Below are 21,991 nucleotides of genomic sequence, written 5' to 3'. Positions count from 1 at the left end.
TTCCTCGACACATTACTATCACATCTATTGTCTTCTTGATAAATATTTACTTAAATATGAATTGCAAATTAGAAACATTTCAAGGAAATTGTGTTAAAATTACATGTTCTATATACTCAGGATCAGTGTTTCTTGCCCTTTTTGTTTGTGGTTGTGCGACCTAATTAATAAGAGTATTTCACCAGTTCTTCAGCTATAATACCTATAAGTATGTAGTCATTAAAGTGTTTATATGAGAAATCGATAAAATTATGCGCAAATAAATTAAAATAAAATAATTAATGCAATTGTACTGGTCGACCTTGAAAATATTCTTAGGCAACAACATTGAAATCACTGCTATTTTTATGCAATTTGTATTTATACGAATAACTCAATGTCGCAGTGAATAATAGAAATAACAATTTATAAATGTTTGAATGAAACGATGCGATATTGTAAAGAACATTAAAGTTACGAGACGTTTCCGCGGTGCACTTTGATGTGAAAGGGTTTTATGTACTTTATGCGGATAGGAGGGTATTACTGGAGGATTTAGTTGTAGCTTTGTAATCCGATGGGCTTCACCGTCTACACTCATAATACAGTGTCATCAAGTTTATAAACTTGCGGCTGCTACTGCAGAATCCTCCGACCTTAAAAGGTTCCCGACTTAATTAAGCCCAAGCGATCCAATACGTTTTCCAGAAGAATTTTGGGGATATTCGATCGAGGTTACATTTTCGGGTTTTCATGGGGGGTTTGCGTAGAGCGTAAGTGCCGTCAGATAAGGACGGTTTGCGTTAGTTGGGAGAGTTGCGTAACGAGTTGAGGCATAATTGTAGATAATAGTAAGGGCGCTCTGATGCCGAGCGGAGTTAATTACTGGTTTCGATGAAATATTGGCACTCTCAACTTAAGTTTTCTAACTTTTCGCTTCCATTACCAAAAGGAATTATAATGTTTGAAATATATTCAGAAGTCGATATTAATTAAAGCATTTTGGAAACTTACTAATCAGAATTTCTGTAATAGCCATAGTCTTAATGATATAATTGTGACCTTTGTCTATGTTGAGATAAATTCATATTGTTTTGGAATTCAGAGTAAGTTTGTTCCTTTACATTTAAATTCAATACGCAAAATATATCAACCATTCAATTAGAAATAGAAATTAGATTTTAGTGATTACAATTTTAAAAGAAAACAAACAAATCGTATAATTTAACATCTATATAAAATATTATTTCAATGTGAGTTTTTCGTATAGTCGAATATACGATCTTGAGGATTCATGAAGCAAAAGTTTCTCGTCGTGGATTAATTTCCGGATTAGCTATGATTCAAACTTGCTGCAGACTTCGCATTAAGTTTTGAAATTGGTCGAAATCAGCTCTAGGGTAAGAAAGGATCACATAGTTAGTTATTAATTATAATATAATGTGCAGCAAATTATTAAAATTTATAATCGTTTAATTTAATTAATCTAATTGGAAATTATATAAAAATATTAATATCTCGAAATTGTTAATTATAGTATTAAACAAAACACCTTATTCTTCACATTATTCTTCAAATAATTTCATCAGTCTATAAAGCAGAAGGTCAACTTTTAAGATCTTAAAACTTAAATTTTTTAACTGAAAATAACAAAGATTGCTTTCTACATATAAAATTGTAAATATTTTGTATTATTATTAATGTTTTGTCTTATTATTTCACATTTCAAATAATATAGAATGTTAACACAATGTTGAATCAATTTTACAATTAAAATATTTTCTATTTAATCTAATTTTTCATTACCACAAAACAAAGAGCATATCTACTAATATTCATCACTGTTTTTGCATATTGTGTTTATAGTTTGTAGTAGTTTTTCAGTTTGTTTTATAAAGTTATGAATCTTGGGAAAGTAGATAATTTAATGTTATATAAAATATTTAATAAAACTTTCAATTTTTGATATTGCACGTGGGATAGACAGAATTAGCCATAAAAGTGCATCGGTGAGTTTCATCATAAAGTCACCCATCTTTACGTTTTAATACTCTGCAACTGCGACTATGTCATCAGCAAATATTGACGTTTTCTCATGCTAGGTAACAAATTGAAAAAAAACATATATGTATATATTTTAATTCGACTTTTTTTTTAATAAATACAGCGACGTTTTGCATGAGTGAAAATGAGAAAAGAAGTCTAATATTGTATAAAGTATATTGACAAGAAAAGTGATTTTACACCTCCAATTTCACAGTTATACAATTAATTATTATATTCATGAGAAATTAATGTTTTCTCAAGTTATTTAACAAAAAGAAAAAAGTTAGTCAATGAGTTTACATTCATTTGAATTTGTCTAAAATTAAGTCATTTTCTACCCCAAATTACACAACGATTCAATTAATGATTATTATTATTAGATTCCCAATTAAGGCGTGCCAATAAAAATTAGGAAAATGAAAGAGATTCAAGGGGATCGCGCCGTTCCGGTCAATTAATAAAAATTTAATCTAGCAACTGTGTATGGGCAGAAAACGCGACATCAATTATTCTAATTGAGCAGACTATAAACGCGCAAATTATTTCACCTCCGCTCCCCTTCCTACATCGCAGTTTCCAATTACAATCAATACAATTTTTTTTTCCCCCGACCTAACAAACCTTTTTCCCTTTTAACATCCTCTCTCGTATTATACATTTTTTTGTCAATTCACCTGCGTACAGTTTCGCTATCTGCGGTGTAACCTGGCATTCCCTGCTCATTTATATTGCAAGCGGAAAATCAAAACGACCGTTGGGAGATTCGGATTTCTGCAACAAAAATAAACAAAACATGGGCTTTTTGAAAGCTTGATCGGTTTAAATCCTTACCAATTCATTAGCGTGTAAATGTTTGAATTTTTCACTGCCCAACATTTCGCCAGCACGATATTTCACGCATGACATGCTAACGAAAAAAAAATAGTCTGCAGACTACATTGTTGTGATACGGAACGTATCTTCGCATTTCTCACGTGTTTATGCGAGCTTAAAACTTTGTGTACATTACGCAATATGAATCATTTGAGTTATTGTTTCAAATATTTAGTTAGTTTTATTTTCGAATGTTCTATTAATATTTCATCAATATCTCTTTATTTTAAACTTTCATTCATATAAAAGCTATAAAATTATTGATACAGAATTGTAATATTTATTTAATAATTTTTACTCAATTACAGAATAATTCATTTAAAACGATACATATTTTCACTATAATCATGGATAACTTGAAATTGAAGGATATTTTTCTATATTAGTTATATATACAGCTTAACCTCGCTTAACGAGTTTAATTCGTTCCAAAATTTCCGGATTTTTACTCATATAGTGAAACATATTAAAAAAATACACATAATATGTGTACACAAGCTTTAAAAAGGATGTGTTCGTTAAGCGAGGTTCCACTGTACTGTGTTTATATATACTATGTTTATATAATTGGGTATAGATGTGTTTCCAAGTTGTTTTCTTTTTCAATAAAGCAGTGATTTTTATTTATGTTAAAGAAAGCTCAACAAATCATTATTTAAATGTGTCATGGAAATTCAAGTATGCCGTGAAATAAAAGAAGGTTGAAAAACTCTGCTATAAAGAGTTTGAATCGTTTTGAATGTTCCATTAAAGTTGAAATTAATTTAATTGGAATTCATATATTATTTGTACTGCTTATTGTTAAATACTGCTATTTATTTTGCCTAATTAATATATTAATTATTCATTTTAAAAACAGTGACATAAACCATACACGTAACGTGTAAATTGCTGAATGAAATTAATTAATTTACGCAATATATTGTAACCAAATTACATATGAAAATTGATAATTAATTTTTCTAATAACGTCTTTTTGTCAAAATTTATATGCAGCAATAGTGCGTGTTCTAACAATAACCCGGACTATTTGAATCCACATCTCGGAAAATTGTGTATCATATTTTTTAGAATTTATTTAGTTCTATCGTTTTTAAACCGGACTATAGTGAATCGAAACCGTACTAAGCGAGATATAATTGTATCTTTGCAGAATTTGAAGTATTACACATATTTTAGGGTGTCTCTGTAAAAGCGTCTGGTTTAAATTTGGCGCCATTTGTTTGTATAAGGTTGGCAAGTCTTGAAATTAGTATTACGTTTTTCAATTTCCAATTACTTAAATGTGTATACTTTACCGTGTTTATTAGAAGAAAGAAAAATGTTCAAAATACTTCTTATTTTAAGTAAAATCTTATTTACGAAAATTCCTTGCGAATGTTTCTGAAATCTAGTATAATCCCGAATGGTGTTCCCATTCCATCCTATGAATGAGATCCGTATCCATCCTTAATTGTTTGATATTTGCGGCGAACTGAAAGCGAAATTAGTTTGAATGGATTCAATATGAATATCCCGCATATAATGACGTCTATTAACTATAGGCTAATAGCAGAAGTTAGTGTACGTGATAGGATTATATCGTGTAATCACATTCAACGTAAACCGTATATAATAATAATAATATAGATGTTTAAAATACAGTTTGTAATACATTGGAGGTTTGAAAAACAGGAAACATACAAATACCAGAAAGCAAGTTGCACTCCGGAAAAGCGGTTGAATGTTTTGAGGGGAGCGAGAGAATTATTATTTCGTAATGTTTGGATCGTGTTAGAATGCCAATATGTACGGGTTTACTGCTACTTGAAGAGAGGTAAAAATAAAATGTGAGTGGCGTTCGGTGGCCGGAGACCGCTCGAAACACAATTCCGATCTTCTGGCCTGCGTCCAAATAAAATCAATCAGAAGGCACATAAAGATTCGAGCCTTCTGTTTATAAGGATACCAAATAAATTATTAAGTTTATTTTCGCAACTCGCAGCACCATTGATAACACCTACCAGAACGATAGGCACAAATTTAAATTGCATACTTCAATTGATAACAACAGTTTATATTAATACAAGAGAAATATTTGATTCATGTTTCATTTTTATTGAAGAAATATTAGGATCCTCTTTTTTTTGTGTGTCATCTGTCGGCTGCATGTGGATGATTCCTACAACAAAAAAATGTATATAATAATATATAGGTATATAAAAAGGGGAAAATCCAATTTGTTTCATCCCTGCGAAAAGCAATGTAATCTGACAGTGTATCATATTAATAATATGTGACTTCCTCGGCAACAAAATATATCTTTTTGTTCTGAACTTCTCATTTCCAGTACAGCAATAGTGCGCATAGTGCGTGTGTACCGTTTGAAATCGGACTAATCGTGGAATTAAAAACATATAAAACTGCTTTTTGCTCATTTCTAACCGGACTAATATTGATGTAATTGTCATGATCAAAATTGCGAAATTCAATTATGGAAGCAAACACAGAAGTAACTTGAATGTTCGGCTGATCTGGTTTAACTCGATGAATGTCTTAGTTGTCTGCAGTTCTCCAGACCATTTCTCGTGTAGTGCAAACGCAAATTAATTTCCAATTTCTGTTTCAGTTCTCGGAATGGACGGATCATGACAGAGGCATACCAAACATCGGTAAGTTTCTATTCAAATTACAGTCAATTTCGTGGATTATTACTTTCACAAGGGTTTAATATAAGCTAATGTTGAATTAATATCAATATTATTCGTATTCCTTTGAACCCTTTCCAGCACAGTGATTCCAATTGGAATCATTAGTTTTAAATACAATTTAAAATGTGTTCGACGATTAAAACTGTTGAATGCAACTAATGTAAATTGAAGCTAGATGTATTTTTAACAGTAGGTAATACTGAATAATGAAAAAAATAACTTTTCAGTTTTCTGCCCTAAAGGTAATTAAATCATAGACCACTCATATGAAAGCTGAATATCTCACCTTTCCAACGCGCCTACATACATCTTTGTAGTGTCATCGAGTCGCCTGTTATGAGCTGAAGAATTTTTTTTTCTCGTTTTTTATTTAGTTTTTACAATTTTTCGTGATTTTCTCGACAACCCCTAAAGACAATTACATCATCGACCACTCGTATGAAAGCTGAATATCTCGTCTTTCCAACAAGCCTACATACATCTTAGTGCTGTAATCGAGTCGCCTGCTATGAGCTGTATAAATTGAAGAAAAAAAACACATACTTAACGGTTTATACGTAACAGAGAAACGACGGTTTTCTCGTTTTTTTTTCAGTGTTTTCAGTTTTTTCGTGAATTTCTCGACAACCCCTAAAGACAATTACATCATCGATATCTCTTTTTTATATAAAGATATTTATTAGAAAATTTCAATCAATTATTTGTAAAAAATCAATAAAATGTAATTCCGCAGGAATACATTTATTTTCTATTCTAATGTATAATTAATAACCAAAATAGCAGTAGACTTAAATGATTTATGATATTTACAGAGTTATGTCAACACTTTTTTTTTATATTAAACATAATTCTTTAAAACAAATTGAAAAGCGCTACGCTAATGGACTGTTTCTAAAGTTTAATCCTTCTGGTATTTTGTGGATTTTGCGCATAATTAATTAGGCGATGACAGATTAAGAGGTAATCTGCTCATTGATTAATTGCTGGTTACGTGTATATTTTTAGTACAGTATTATGAAAAATGTACCATAACAAGATAATGAATTTTTAATACACGCAAATATTGTATATTTTTTCCAATTTTAGAATAATTTAATCTTATTTTATTACAAAAAACTTTTTATTATAAAAAATGCTCGATTATTAATAATTTTGGCTTTAACTGTTGCTAAATTGTTGTAAAAATATGATAATAAAAATTGATATTCCCGTGTCGAGTGTAAAAATTGACGGACACTTAAATTCATTTACAACGTAGATATTGTATTAGCATCAAGAGCAAATACAATATGAATACAAAGTATGTTCGTGGAAGACGAACGATATTGATTTTTGTTGTGCCGCAAGGAGAAATCTCGAAATAATCCGTAGTTTGTTTCCTTCTCCAATTTTGGAATTAATTAACATTCCATGGGATGGAGGAGAAGTTGAAACTAATTTCATTAGTTCTGATTAATATATATGTACGAAACAGTTACGAACAACGCTTCCCCAAAATCCGAGAGCGCATCACATAATCCGCGAGATTTCCATATCCGAAATCTATTGCAGACCTTTCCACCTAAATAATAAAGCATCACACTTTTCTCTCTTCGCGAAAAGCTCTACCAAGATTAAATTTAATTAACGTATACACTGTGGAAACGCTGTCGGCATCGCCTGCAGAGGTCGAGAAGAGAACTGAGCTGCAATTTTATAAATCCCCAGTTTTTATAAACCAATTCCATTTAAACTGAATTAATTATTATACGTAAACAATACAAAAAAGAAAAGAGACTTTGAGGACTTCCATTCTCTTCTCAGTAATTTCGTTCAGTTCTTCGGCATCTTAATTTCCGCCACCAACTTTAGCGTAGTTTTAATTTATGAAAGGCACATAGAGAGAGTGGTATAAGAGGGTTTGAGATAAAAAAAAAGGACTACGATGATGACACTTAAATGTCTGAAGCTGCCTTCTCCACCACCTGCTCTCAACTTAACACACACATATTTTTTTCCACATGCGAATAAAAGCGAACACCTTCAAATCCTTTTTTAATACCGAACAGCCTGAAGTAAATTTAATAATAAGTTCTGATGTAAAACCTGAATATATTACGTTTCGTGAAATGTAAGAAGACAGTGGTAGCTGGCATTCGGTGAGGCAAATGAAATTTCAGTTCCGATCATCAATATGTGTGGAATTCAGCATCGGATGTCGGACTGGTGGAACTGGATATTAATAAAGTGGATTCGGCCGAAGCGAATCATAAATTGTATCTCAATCCAACGTAATTCTGTTTTGATAATCATTTAAAAGATGTTCATAATAATTTCCTTAATTGCCTTTTCTGAAATCGTTAAGTTAACTAAGAGTTTGTGGAAATATTAAGGAGTAATTGAAATGCACGTAATTGTTGATGCGTTCGTTGGAATTAGAGGCGGAACAATAGAAACGAAAATCAATTTTCAATTAATATTTGTGTGCCGAATGTGAGAGCTTTCCGCCGTGGTGTAATTGAAATGTTCCATACTTTCCAATTCCCATTTATGTTTGGTTTTCTCCGTAATTGGCGAAATTTATATTGGTGGGAATTAAGTGATTAATAAACGGGTGGCGCTGGTGGTGGTGGTTTTATTGGTTTCGGGTTTTACTGGATATAAATTAATACTCAGCGAGCTAATAATTCGAGGCATGATGGTGCAATCGAGTGTGTGTATATACATGGAGAGAAACGAGCGTACGGGGAATCCCCGGCGAGTGGATATTCCCGCCTGCCGCGGACACATTTAATTGTGGAATTAACTTAATAATTTTCCCGGCAACGTCGAACTAATGATTTCATACACACAACGCCAAATTGATTCAGCGACGCAATTTGTCCGTCGTTCACTTGCACTAAACGTTATTAGTCGACCACGACAAAATCAAAGGGTCTCTCCTTCCCTTCCTTCTACTTTTTTTTGTGTGCCCTCTGTGAGTGGGTCTAGGAAAACTTCGTTATCCTCTGATGGTTAATAGCTTCCCCTGCGATAATAATCTTTTAATTGAATATATAAAAGCCCTTGACTTCATTTCCTTGCATTTTCGAAAGATTTCATAAAGCTCGAAATATAGATAACAACAGTAATTAATTGAGTTTTTCCTTCCTTTCTAATTAAAGCAACAATTCAGTATTCAAAATACTTCTATCTTTTCCATGCAATTGTACTATAATCTCTTCTAAAGAACAACCACGAAAGAAACAACAAAATTTATGAATCTTGCTCGTTTTACCACCGTTTTCTGACTTATGTTTATAACAAACAATCAACTTTAGACTCATTTTGTAAAGAATTTAAATGTACATTTAATAAAACTTTAAATGGTTCGAAAAAAAGGTTTTAATGTTCTTCACAAAGTAGTATTTACCTCTGAAATCGAAGTTTGGTAGATCAAAGTATGACTGTACAATTTTAGTACGTTATTTTGTGTACGTTAACAGAACGCAGTTAGATTTCGTTTCCAATTGAATACAAATGTTATTTCGACTTTATCGATCTTAAAACCGCAATATAAATAGTGATTTTAACATTCGCGTATTAAGTTTCAAACGTACACAGTGTAATATAATATGAAACTCCTAAAGAAGTTTTATGTCTTATACATGTGTAGAGCACAGTATATTCATTTCCACGTGGTAAGAGTTTACACAGAAATATTATTATTGTTTTCGTCCATTAGAAAAGTAGCGCGGAGAGATTAAATTTCAAAACATTTTGTTGTTTTACGACGAGCGACAACAATAATACGATGGATGATTCATTGAACAAATTAAACTCAAGTTTACATCGAAATTAATTTGTTAATTATTAAATTGTCAGCAATCGTTGACGCATTATTTTTAAATGTATTTAAAACGATTTAATTTTTCTGTTGTTCAGTGTTTTCTTATTTTATTTACTTATTTTATAAATGATAATAATTTTTACTTTATCTTATAGTCATTGTGCATAATATTCTTATTTCTGGATCTAAATGACGAATTCTATCAATTTCTTAAAATTGAAGCAATTGAAAATTACATTAAGTTTATAATGATAAAACTATCTGACTATTGTTTTGTTATAAAACATTTTTATTTTGAGACTGAAATAAAAAGGATAAGTTCGGGTTAAGTATGTAAGAAAATAAATTGGTTAGTTCAATTGGTTCCCTGGGGTAATGCGGGAATAGACAACGAAATCTGCCAAGAAGAATTATTTGCTCTAGACTTCTCTGGCTCTTATAAATGCAGTGACACCTTACGAATCTGTAGAGGAAAATCAATAATGTCAGAAGATGCTCTTATACAAAACTAATATATATAAAAATATCTTTATCTTTTCTATACTAAATTTTATAATTCTTCTAAGATCTAACGCTTTTATATGATATTGAAATAAATTTAATTTAGAAATAAAACATTTCCCATTAGCCCCAAAGTTAATAATTTAGATGTAGACATTTAATGTAGAACATACTTTAGTGATTAGTCTTAAAATTTTAAAGAAAATGTTCTGTACCTAACAAGTTACTTTATATTATTAAATGATTTAAGTTGTTTATTTCTTAGACAATAAAAAACATAAGATAATGTAATATTAATAATCTAGAATATTTTAGAAGTATGAACATTTTATGTTAATTCATGCAATTTTTATCATTTCAGATAAAATTAAAAAAAAGTTATAAATACCTTTGCTTGTTATCATTACATAAACAAATTATCGTGTTATATGAAATATTTATGTGGATTCTTCAGTCAAACAGATCACAACTATTTAATTTAATATTTACAGTGCGTAATCAAATAACATAGCTTGTAAACAAATCAATTATTGAAATGAAAACCATTTGTCTTGGGCGAAAACATGAATGTGTTATCACGATCCAGGCAGAAGTGTATTTGATGTCTGTTTTCATTAGAATAAAACTCTACACGGAAGAAACTTCCGTTATGGATGACGAACGGGAGGAAGCGAACGCAAACAACAATAACCATACACGTTGTATGCTATGAACCAGTTTTTTGACTTTCACATGATGACTCGTGTTATGTGTATTTGAATAGTTCATTGACGAGATTTCCGTGTATGTTCCGCCGCGAAGGTTCTGATCCGCGGATACACGGTAAGGTGGAGGAGAGTCTAGCCAGCAGGATCAATCCCACCGGCGCCTTCCAACCAGACGACTATTCCGGATCAAAGAAGCTCGCAAAAACGCACAACAAAAGCTAAAGCGAAAGTTGAACGGATACAAAGAAATCTCTATTCGAGATTGTATTCGTTCCGTCACATTCTCAATCACTGTTTCCTCCAAAATAAAATTACTATAACTATTTTGTTTTCAAGAGCGTAGCGTGAACGTTATTATATTTCTACAGTTTCTGTTTACTTTGTTATACGTTCATTAATCAGTTAAGTTTTGATCTGCCTTGACCTTTATTATGTGTATAAAAATAAGATGATTTGTTTGTGTTGTTTTCCTATATTTATATAGTTTTTGTAGTACAATAAAATTGTTTGCTGTTTGTCCAGTTGAAAAGATTGTCTGCACTTCCCAAATAATTAAAAAGTTTTCTTTTTTTTCAATTACCGAAACTATATTGTTTATATTAATCAATTACATAACAAATAAAACATATCTGGAGAATTGTAGACAAATGGAAAAAACCTATCTTATAGTCATTATTTATCAATTGTACAATTCAATACATTGGATTTCCCAGAATATATTGCATACATTTTACGTTTTATACGTTACGAAATTTATATCCAACGAGACTCGTCATAAATATAAAAAAAAACATGTTTGCAAGCGGAACACCGCAACGAGTTTCATAGATAAAATCTTTCCAATTAAAATTAATTGACTACAATTGTTTAAATGAGGGAAATTCAGCTGGTTGAAATGAAATAACAAGAACAGCGGTTAAAAACTTTATTTAAAATATATTTATGACAACATTTTATATACTAGATTGCTTTCAAGTGAATAAATGATCGAGCAAATTTCCGAAAAACGTTGATGCTTGCTCCTTGATTTCCGGACTAGCCAGCGGACTTGGAGCGGGCAGGGCTGTAGTGTTTACATCTTTAGGTACAGCAAGTACAGTGACGCAAAATATCGTCGTGTGGGTGCCGTTACTTGTTTCGGATACGGTGGTATTGGCTATCGTCGGGGTGGTTTCTGTAGAGTTGGCATTCATTTTGAAATCACCGACGATGGTCACGCTGGAGACGCATGGTACGCTCAGAGCGGCTGTTTTATCGGTTGCGTTTCCACATCCAGGAGTTGTGGAGTTCGTGCAATCAATTTTACTTTCGACGCAGTTCACATTAGCGTTATCCTTGCATGGGATCGTAGCCGAAGTGCCGGTTATGCACATGATCGTTCCGTTCGACATGCATACTGGAGAAGTGTTGGGTATGCAGAGGAGCCCTACGTTTTGATCGCAAGTTACTATTGTTGATGCTTCGACGTTGACCTTTGCCGGTACACTCTGTGGTTTGTTATCGTCATGGTAATGATGAACGTAATATGTGTGGCTGGAGAAAGCGGATGAATGCGAGTGGCTGAACAGTTGACCGATTTTATATCCCACGTATAAACTTAGAAGAGTATTGTCGGATCTGTCGTGTACGTAGCTGTAGGACGGAGTTTGATATCCATTGACGTATGTTACAGGACCATAATGGATGTTTGTACCTGGCGGTTGATAGGATCCACCATAATGGTTAGGTTGATACGATCCAAAATTGTTTTGTTGATGCGGGTGATATCCTTGCTGCGGGTAATTGGGATTATTGTAATGCGGCTGGTTGGGATGGTATCCTGGATTTTGATTGTAATTAGGAGCGTGTGGGCTGTAGGGAGGAGGATTTTGGGGGTGAGCGCTGTACGGAGGAGGATTTTGAGGGTGAGGGCTGTACGGTGGCGGATGTTGGTTATAGTTCGGGTTGTATGGCGGTGGTGGTCCATTCTGGTTGGTTGAAACATGTTGTTGGTTAATTGGTGGTTGACCTGGTGGTGAACCAGCTGCAGCTTTGTTCACATTATCGAAGCCAATGGGTTTCGGCGCGTTCTGCTGGTTCGTTGCTGTCTGTTTATTGACGTTGTCGAAGCCAATCGGAGCGCTCGGTTGATGAGAATTTTGCTGATTCGTAACGGTTTGCTTATTGGCATTATCGAATCCAATGGGTTTTCCCGATTGTTGATTAGTGACCGTCTGCTTGTTGACATTATCGAAGCCTACGGGAGCACCTGGAGCGCTCGGTTTGGGCGCAGTATTCACATTTGTAGCACTTTGCTTGTTAACATTATCAAATCCAATAGGTGGTGGTGCACTGGGCTTATTGTTGTTGTGTGTTTGAGTATTATGTTGCGTTGGTTTCGCAGGTTCGACAGGTTTGGGTTTCGGAGCTGAAGGTCTGCTACTCCCGTACGACAACCTCACGTGGTCTACATTAGGTTGAGGTCTAGGCCTGGAATTACCCCACGAGGAACTACTGTGAGTTCTACTGCTGCTGCTGCTGCTTCCCGTTCTCCTCGAACCACCTCCGCCGATTCTCCTGGCTTCAATTTCCAAGAGAACCAGCGCTAAAAATATAAAATATTTAAAGCACTTCATTGTTTGTTCACTTATCAAAGGTTAACTATAAAGTTATCACGGCTGCCCTCGCGGGCTACACAAGTTGCAATGAAGAGCGATCCGATGCAAATAAGTTATACGCCTGTGCGTCACGCGAAATCTCGGAATGGAGACGTCATCAACGATTTTAATCCAATTTTTGTAGCGCGTTTCCAACAGTATTTACAATATTTGCAACGCCGTCGCCATCAACCGCATGACTGCCGCTCAGAAACCTTGGGACTGTTGCCTCAAAAACGTATAATAATTTTTCTACTTTCCAGCTATCCCCCCACTTAAATCCACTGATTCACTGCTTCTGTTAATGAGGCTATATTCCTTTAACACGCAGAAGCGAGAAGAATTCCGAGAACAGTATCATCCAAGTAAACAAACAGATAACGCGTTCTTGGAAATTGGTTTCCGTCCCGACGTTCCAAATACAAATATTTATTAGAAATCGTATTTTAATTATCGATTCGCATTATTCGCCAATGCTTGACCTAGAAGTCAACATGCGAGTGTTCTCTCCCACCATATTCACTCTCTTCATATTTACTGGTAATTATACCAAGAGCAATGGAAATATGCAACCCAAATATCTGGTGCTCGGATCACTTCTCACCGGAGGCTTAAATTAATTTGCCACTAATTGGAAATTTCAATTACACCAATTTAGGAACTTCATTAACGTGTTAAGAAATTTGCGGCGCGCTAATCCGACTAATCTTTTTTTGTCTTGAGGATTCATTCTGTTACCAAAATTGGATTGATCTCTTGGGGCCGTTTTTTTTTGCTGTTACGGGTTGGGTCAACAAACGTACCGCATTTTGTTTGTGCACAAACATGTGTATGAACGCGTGTGTGTGTTAGATGCGGGGGTTGGATCGTGCAAAAGGAGATGATTAATGGTGGAGACATTACTCATTTCTTAGATGAGATCCCATGCGCTCATACAAACACTTTTCCCTTTTTCCGGCGCCCTCGCCTTTGTTCGTATTAAAAATTGCTCCACCCTGAAACCACAACCACGCCGATATGGATTATGGCTATAAAACACAGAAATATCTTTAGAAAACATAGAAAAGAATGGATTAGATTCAATTATTTCAAAAAATAGCAAAGTTTTTTAAAAACTTATACATAATTATACAAAAATCAGTAAATTATCTTTAAACAATAATAATATTATTATTATTTTTTGTATACATTAATGATTATATTTAGATATTTGTTGAAAAACAATTTGATGATGCAATTGAACTTTGCCTCTAGTGTAATTACGAAGAAAGAAGATTAAAAAAGATTACGGAATAGAATTCAAAGTGTAAGAAATCAATGTATATTCAGATTTTATTATTATCTGAATTCATAATTATCTGTAAAGCAAATTTATAATTTTATATACAGAATTATAATATTATAAATTTGATCATTCAAACAATTGTTATTATAACTTTCCATTTGCCTCTCGAACACCGTACCTGTTTTGAATTTGTGACCACTAAAACTCGTTTACTGGCAATGGAATTTGGTTGTTTACATTATTGGATGTTGTGCGCTTCCAAATGAATTGCATTCCTATAATTGGTTTTTTTTTTGTGCCTTTTATACGAATTCCCAAAATGCAGATAATATCTGATATGAATGTCAGTTTATAACGAGAAATTGAGTTTTATATTCATAAAATAATTGCTTTCAATAATAATACATTGGAACATGGGTTGAGGAACTTTTTTTTTTAATTATTACCCCAAAATAAGGGGGTAATTATTACAAGGGATATAAATTCTAATATTACAATTTACATATACAATTTACCCCGATTCGTTGATACCTGTATTAATAATAATGTTGTGTACTAATTAGAATTCATAATTATTTTGAGCAATTAATATTTAGTTTGTTTTGAAATATTCAAAGCGAACTATAGTAATACCTACACTATGCGAGGTATTATCTGATTTGCATATGGAAATTTAATTTAATAGGTTGATAGGAATGAAGTTAGAAGTATTCTTGGATCTACTGATTGGTCTATTGTCCAGTCTATGTAATACACTTATGAGGGTCAGAAAGCAATTTCAACATTTTTTTTTCAAGAGAAAATAACATAAAAACCTACAATAGTAAAAGAAAATAAAATCTTTCCATTAAATGTTATGAGTTCGAAATTCAGTATTATTCATTAATGCGTAAGTACATTTCAAGTGCAACGATTTGATTTTGTCGCAGCGAAGGTCGAAGCACTCGGACGTTCGTTTATTTTACTGAAATGTGAAAACAATTTGAAATTAGCTCATCAAGAATAGTTTGGAAAAATATACAACTCTTTAAACGCAAGACATGCCGTAGTAAACAGCAGCGGTCATCGACGCATGTTAACATAATTTCAACCATTTAAAATAAAATAAGTTTTTTATTTTGTAATTCCCAAATGTTTGTCTACGAAGAAATATATTAATTTAAATATTAGATTAATAGAGATTTTTAGTTGTATTAATACAAATATTTGAATAGTTTTAATTAACGTTAACTTGTCTTACATAATATTTGCTTCGACTAATTACAAATTAGTTAATTTAATCAATTTGTGTCTATGCTTTCTGTTCTGTTAATTGTGAAAAGCTTTAATTGTAACTTTCTAATGCTATTTCGAATAGATTAAAGATTAAATTAGTCATTTTTGCATTAATAATTACAAAACATTTTGCAAAAATAATGTCAATACAAATTATAGATGCTTCCACAATTTTAATTGGAAATAAGACGCTAATGTCTGCGATTTATTTGCAGATGTTTTGCTGAACGCAGTTGGCGTGAAAGCCATTAAAAACTTGGTAACAGCGATTACGAAAGCTTAATAAGATTTGTCCAAGCTATTCCCAGGAAACTGAAAGTAATTAATGGTTATTCATTTTCAAGTTGCGAACTTAATGAAAGTGCCCAAAGTGCAGTTTCATATCGCTGCGTATTTAATTGTTGCCTGTGACTTCTCTGAGGACGGTGAAATAGGTAAAAGAAGAGTGGACGATCTGTGAAAGGCGAAAGGATTAAGGTTTCGTAAAAGTTCGGAAAGTTCGATAACTTACTGTCGCGTACGTCGCATGCGATAAGTCGAAGAATTTACCGGCGGAGATTTTTACTGGCTGCCGGAGCTTCATTTGTAGTAAGATGATGGTCATCGAGAAACTTTTCCTGTTTTCCAAATACCAGGGCATTTCGTAAACGGCCTCACTCAGGCTCTCAAACTAAAACATTTTTGTAATTAATTTGATGATACAAGAAATTTAATTGAACCAAACACTTTGTTAGTCAATAATTGACCGAAGATAGAAAGAAAAGTTATTTGGATGGATGCGCCGTACAAGTAAGTAGCTCCATTCATTGCATCCGATTTTTCATCAGACTGAAACAAGTCGTCGATGCAGTAAATAAACGAAACGATTATAAAATCCTTACAATAACGATGAGGAATAATCCTAGCATGATGTAAGTTGTCGAGAAGATGCATTGGAGGAACGAAGGCAACGAGAGCAGATCCTGCAGTTTTCCAATAAGAACCAGCAACTGTTGGTGGTGGCTTATACATTCGGCCAAAGTTGTGTCTAAACTTTTACCGCATCTCCACGTTCCGCCACTCGCTGTTTCGTTACTGAAAACCGTACATGAAACTTTATTTGGCGAAACGCAAAAGTTAGGAAGTCAGGAAGTGTGTGCTGGAATCGTTAAATTACCCGAATTTCATTTGAATTTCATTCAGGTTTCTATTGCTAAATAATTATTGCTTTCGCCAATTTCATTTTAAATTACGTTCACTTTAAAACTCTGAAGCGAAAATTGTTTTCTTAATTGATTTTTTTTTTGAGAACCAATTACCTATTTATATTCTTTACGTTTTCCATTGCATTTTGTTCGTTTGGTAAATACATGAGGTTCCTTAAATCGCTGGCTGTGAAACATAATAAATATTTAACATCACAAAAATCATATACAGTTTACTTAAAATAATATACAATTAGTTACTCATTCGGGTACGATTTCTACAGTTCTGACAGCTTTGATCATGGATTCACCGTGCTATTTGTTGATGCGCATTACGTATACTGCTTACCAGAGCGTAAATACAGGGTGAATCATATATGGAAATATGTATCAAACGGACTGTATTTATTTTACATTTAGTATATTTAAGCGTTTCTTAACCTTTTATCAAGATCCAATTGTTAACAGTTATAATAATAATACGAATTACCTAATATGTCGACTTGATTGTTGATTAACACTACAGTCATGAAGAAAAAGATATCCATACTTATATAAGTGTAGGCATTAAGCAATTGAGTTGTAATTTCATAAAGTAAAGTTAATTCATAGTAGGGGAATTCTTCGTAATCATATAAAGTAAACATAGGTGTAAACAGTTTCCTACAAACAAAAAAAGTAATATAACGATGTTACATATTTGCAATACTTCTCTCCGCTGTATATAATCTCGATTAATGTAAGTAGATCTAAGAACAATATGCAGCCTATGGCAAAGATAAGCCAACAAATCACAACCCTTCTAGCATTCCTAGCCCCAGGTTCCATCCAGACAACTTCTTTCCCATTCAGAGTATACTTTTTAAATGCGTTCAGTGTATCAATGATATCCATAACCTTGTGATTATTGTACATCATATAAATTAATCGAAAAATGCAGTTCATGGAAATACCTATTAAAGACGCGTTAATTGCAACAAAAAATGTTTACAAAACCGTGAATTATACTTGCTTATGTCTATCAGATTGGAGGAGATTTCGTTCACGTCGAATTCCTCTTTGAGTATTACATCAACGGAGCCGAAAATAGCCGAGTACAGAATCAAAGCCAAACAAAAAATTCCTTTCATGTAGTATAAATATTTTCTTGTTCTTGACCAGAAGACTTCGACACGGCCCATTCCTACAACACTTATGTAACGCAAATAATAGTCGTAGTAGTTTTGCTCCATGATTCCGATCAATTCCAATGCACCAATTAAAACGGATTCGGAGCGACGCAACAAAAAAAAAAGTGCGCGAACTAATGTAATGGATGTTCGGAATTTATGGTCAGAATGTGCTGCTATCACGATGTGATCCCTCTCGTATTTTATATATTTATATATACGTAAATGCATTTAAATAATTGAAATTCCATTTCATTTGCATGCATCGTAATTGCTCTCGTAATAGGTATGATTATTTTCGCGCGGCTGTTCTCAACTTTTTAAAAACGTTCAATTATTCATGTTTTTTTGGTGGGCGTCTCCAGGCGCAGGTTTTAAAGGTTCTCCGGGGATAATCAAATCGAAAATGGGGCATTATCGTTTCTCTCTTTCTCTCTCTGTGTATCTCTTTCTATCTCTCTCTTCTTCCTGGACGAGGATTGTTCTCCAAGGATTCAGGAGGATTTCGAGGAAGCTAATTTATCGTCTCACGTCTCAAATGACGCATAGAAATCGGTCCGCTCCTCTGGACGGAACAAAGGGAATACAATCATTAACACTCGGATATTGCAAATAGCTTTCGGTAAGAAACACACCACCCGGAACTGGTGCAAATAACAGTGGGAGGAGGAGCTGGTTAGTTGGGATTTGATAAAGTGCAGTTCTATAAATCGGATCCGATCCAAGCTAAAATTGGAATCCGCATCCACGACAATTCTTAAATTGCTTCTCAAGTGTACACAGCTTCGAAGTATATTGAATCCCGTTGAAATTATAGTAAGCAGAGGTGGAACGGAATCACAAATCATCACAAATCATCACAAATGTTAATGCAATATATATATATATGTATAAATTATCCGATATTCTGCGTTTGACAGTGGACACGGTCTCTGCTCTATTTCAACCGCAACGCGGTTTACGATCACAACTTCAGATTCCACAAAAATATGCTTACATTATTAGCTACTAAAATTTACACTATTATTTAAAAACAATATAGTTAATTCAGTTATACATTGTTTTGTTCTTTAATAACTATGCTTCGATACAACGAAATCCGCAATTGTTCCAAAAATTCGATAATTTGATAGCTGAAATGGATTTTAAAAGGTTTAACTTTTTTAGTGAAAATTATCCTGATTTAGGAAAGGAATTAACTTTAGACTAATTTCCACAAAAAGAAGTAATTTGATGAAATGCATGTTAATTTTTTTATGTCGTATAATTTTATACACAATCTGTTCATTGAGTAAATTTAAGATCGCATTAAATGGATAATCTTTCCCGGTGGATTGTTACCATTATGATGATTTGATTCTGTTATGAACGAGAAGGCTCACAAAGGGCCTGGCTTGACCAGGATTCGAACCGGCGCCCACGAAATCGTGGGTAGGACGAATGGTTAATTCGGCTATTAGTCGCCCACATTAAAATATAACACTTTATAAGGAAAATGAAATAGAAAATTTTTAAGAAAATTGTGGACATTTTAATTGTTTAGTAATTATAAATAATTTCTTGTATTTACAGATTATTAAAATTATATATTTGCGCGTTTCATAGAAATTTAACAATAAAACTTCGCACACACCTGCGTTTCGATGAATCACAGCTGCAAGAGCGTACGTATAAACAAATCCATATTTGGGCATAAAAAGAGTGCAGTGTGAACACCTGCATTGTTTAAACAATCATTCGGAAATGCGAATAGTCGCGAATCGTTACGAAGAATCAGCTGCAACTACGTATCTCAAACGTTAAACACATTTTTATATTCGCATGAAAAATGCTGCGGTTCTATTCGAATATTTTGAAACGAGCGTTAATTATTACAAATTCAAACAATTATGGAAAAAATGTATATGTAAATAATGCATTTCATTCTATGTTTAAATTGAAATAATTATATACTAAACAATATTTGCCAAGTAACTTATAGAAGTAATTGTAGAAGTAGTCTCAAAATATAAATGTTTTTGTTGATTAGATTGATTGTTGCAATTACTTATATAAACATATATGAATATTATTTGTAACTTTCCAAGTAATTTTACATAAATTTTAGCAAATATTATATAATCAGAAAGATAGATATAAAATAAAATAGTAAAATATTTTAATTATTTCAATGAAAAGTGACAAAACATTTGCAGAACGTTTTGAACGTTTTATGCTATTTTTAATATTTAATAAATTTGAAATGTAATAAAACATTTGCGAAATGCTGCTGCGCCACATCTAAACAATTGAGCCATGAAAATGATAGTGCGTTATTTCGCACATTCGATAAGAAAGTAATACAAATTGTTTAATATCGATAAGCGATATTTGCCAAGTAACTTATGTAAGTACTTGTACGTTGAAATAAACTACTTTCACTTGTACATCATGTAGAATACATTCAAATATAACACTTTATAAGGAAAATGAAATAGTAAACTTTAAGAAAATAGTAAACATTTTTAGTATTTAGTAATTATAAATAATTTATTGTATTTACGGATTATTAAAATTTGACGATAAAATTTCCACACACCTGCGTTTCGATAAATCACAGCTGCAGGTGCGTACGTATAAACAAATCCATATTTGGGCACGAAAAGAGTGCAGTGTGAACACCTGCATTATTGATAGATAAGAAAGTAATACAAATTAGGCGATTGTTTAAACAATCGTTCGGAAATACGAATAGTCGCGAATCGTCACGAAGAATCAGCTGCAACTGCGTATCTCAAACGTTAAATATTTTGAAACGAGCGTTAATTATTACAAATTCAAACAATTATAGAAAAATGTATTTGTAAATAATGCATTTCATTCCATGTTTATATTGAAATAATTATATACTAAACAATATTTGCCAAGTAACTTATAGAAGTACTTGTAGAAGTAGTCTCAATAAATAAATGTTTTTATTGATTTGATTGATTGGTGCAATTACTTATATAAACATATATGAATATTACTTGTAACTTGCCAAGTAATATTTGATCAATTTTAGGAAATTTTTATAAAAATAATAAATATATTTGAAGATTATTAAATTAAATTCAATACTTGTTTAATCGATTTTTATTTCAGCGTTGTATTTAATATTATATAAATTTTAATGTAAATAAATATTTGCGAAATGCGATTCGTTTGTGCCACGTTCAAACAATTCGTATTCGGCCACGACAATGATAGTTCGTTGTTTCGCACACTCAATAAGGAAGCAATAACAATTAGGCAATTGTTTAAATAATCGTTCGGAAACGCGAAACGTCACGAAGCTGCACCTGCGTATCTCAAACTTTAGACACATTTTTATATGCAGCACTCTTCATTGCTGCGTTTCGATTCAAATATGTTAAAATGAGCGTAAATGATTTTACAAGCATTTTTTTGAAAAAATATAATTATTTGTAATTATTTCTATATATTAAAATCATTTATGTTGTAAAGATTTAATATAGAATTACAAACTATTTAAATTTAAACATTTAAACATTTGCCAAGTAGCTTATATAAACATATATGAATAATACTTGGAACTTGTCAAGTAATTCTACATCAATTTTAGCAAATATTATATAATCAGAAAGATATATATATAATAGTAAAATATTTTAATTATTTCAATGAAAAATGAGAAAACATTTGCACATTAAACAAGAGTTTTGAACATGAAAATGAAATAGTAAACTTTAAGAAAATAGTGAACATTTTAATTGTTTAATAATTATAAATAATTTCTTGTATTTACGGATTATTAAAATTCTACATTTGCGCGCATTCATAGAAATTTGACGATAAA

General features: G+C 32.4%; 2 protein-coding genes across 2 annotated transcripts; both read right to left on the bottom strand.

Moving 5' to 3' along the window:
* Positions 1 to 11,515: 11,515 nt before the first annotated feature.
* Positions 11,516 to 13,460, bottom strand: LOC108567769 (GATA zinc finger domain-containing protein 14-like). The gene has a single exon (XM_017928421.1). The coding sequence runs from the start codon at positions 13,217 to 13,219 to the stop codon at positions 11,576 to 11,578; it is 1,644 nt and encodes a 547-aa protein (XP_017783910.1). The 5' UTR covers positions 13,220 to 13,460; the 3' UTR covers positions 11,516 to 11,575.
* A 2,642-nt stretch (positions 13,461 to 16,102) lies between these two features.
* LOC108567770 (odorant receptor 43a-like) lies at positions 16,103 to 16,748 on the bottom strand. Its single transcript, XM_017928422.1, has 4 exons — positions 16,682 to 16,748; positions 16,527 to 16,628; positions 16,312 to 16,470; positions 16,103 to 16,254 (listed from the first exon to the last, which is right to left on the bottom strand). The coding sequence occupies exons 1-4, from the start codon at positions 16,706 to 16,708 to the stop codon at positions 16,195 to 16,197; spliced, it is 348 nt and encodes a 115-aa protein (XP_017783911.1). The 5' UTR covers positions 16,709 to 16,748; the 3' UTR covers positions 16,103 to 16,194.
* Between the last annotated feature and the right edge of the window lie 5,243 nt (positions 16,749 to 21,991).

Source organism: Nicrophorus vespilloides, unplaced genomic scaffold (assembly GCF_001412225.1).
Source record: "Nicrophorus vespilloides isolate i.1.1-1 unplaced genomic scaffold, Nicve_v1.0, whole genome shotgun sequence".
Taxonomy (NCBI): Eukaryota; Metazoa; Arthropoda; class Insecta; order Coleoptera; family Silphidae; genus Nicrophorus; species Nicrophorus vespilloides.
This window is presented reverse-complemented; position numbering and strand designations above follow the sequence as displayed.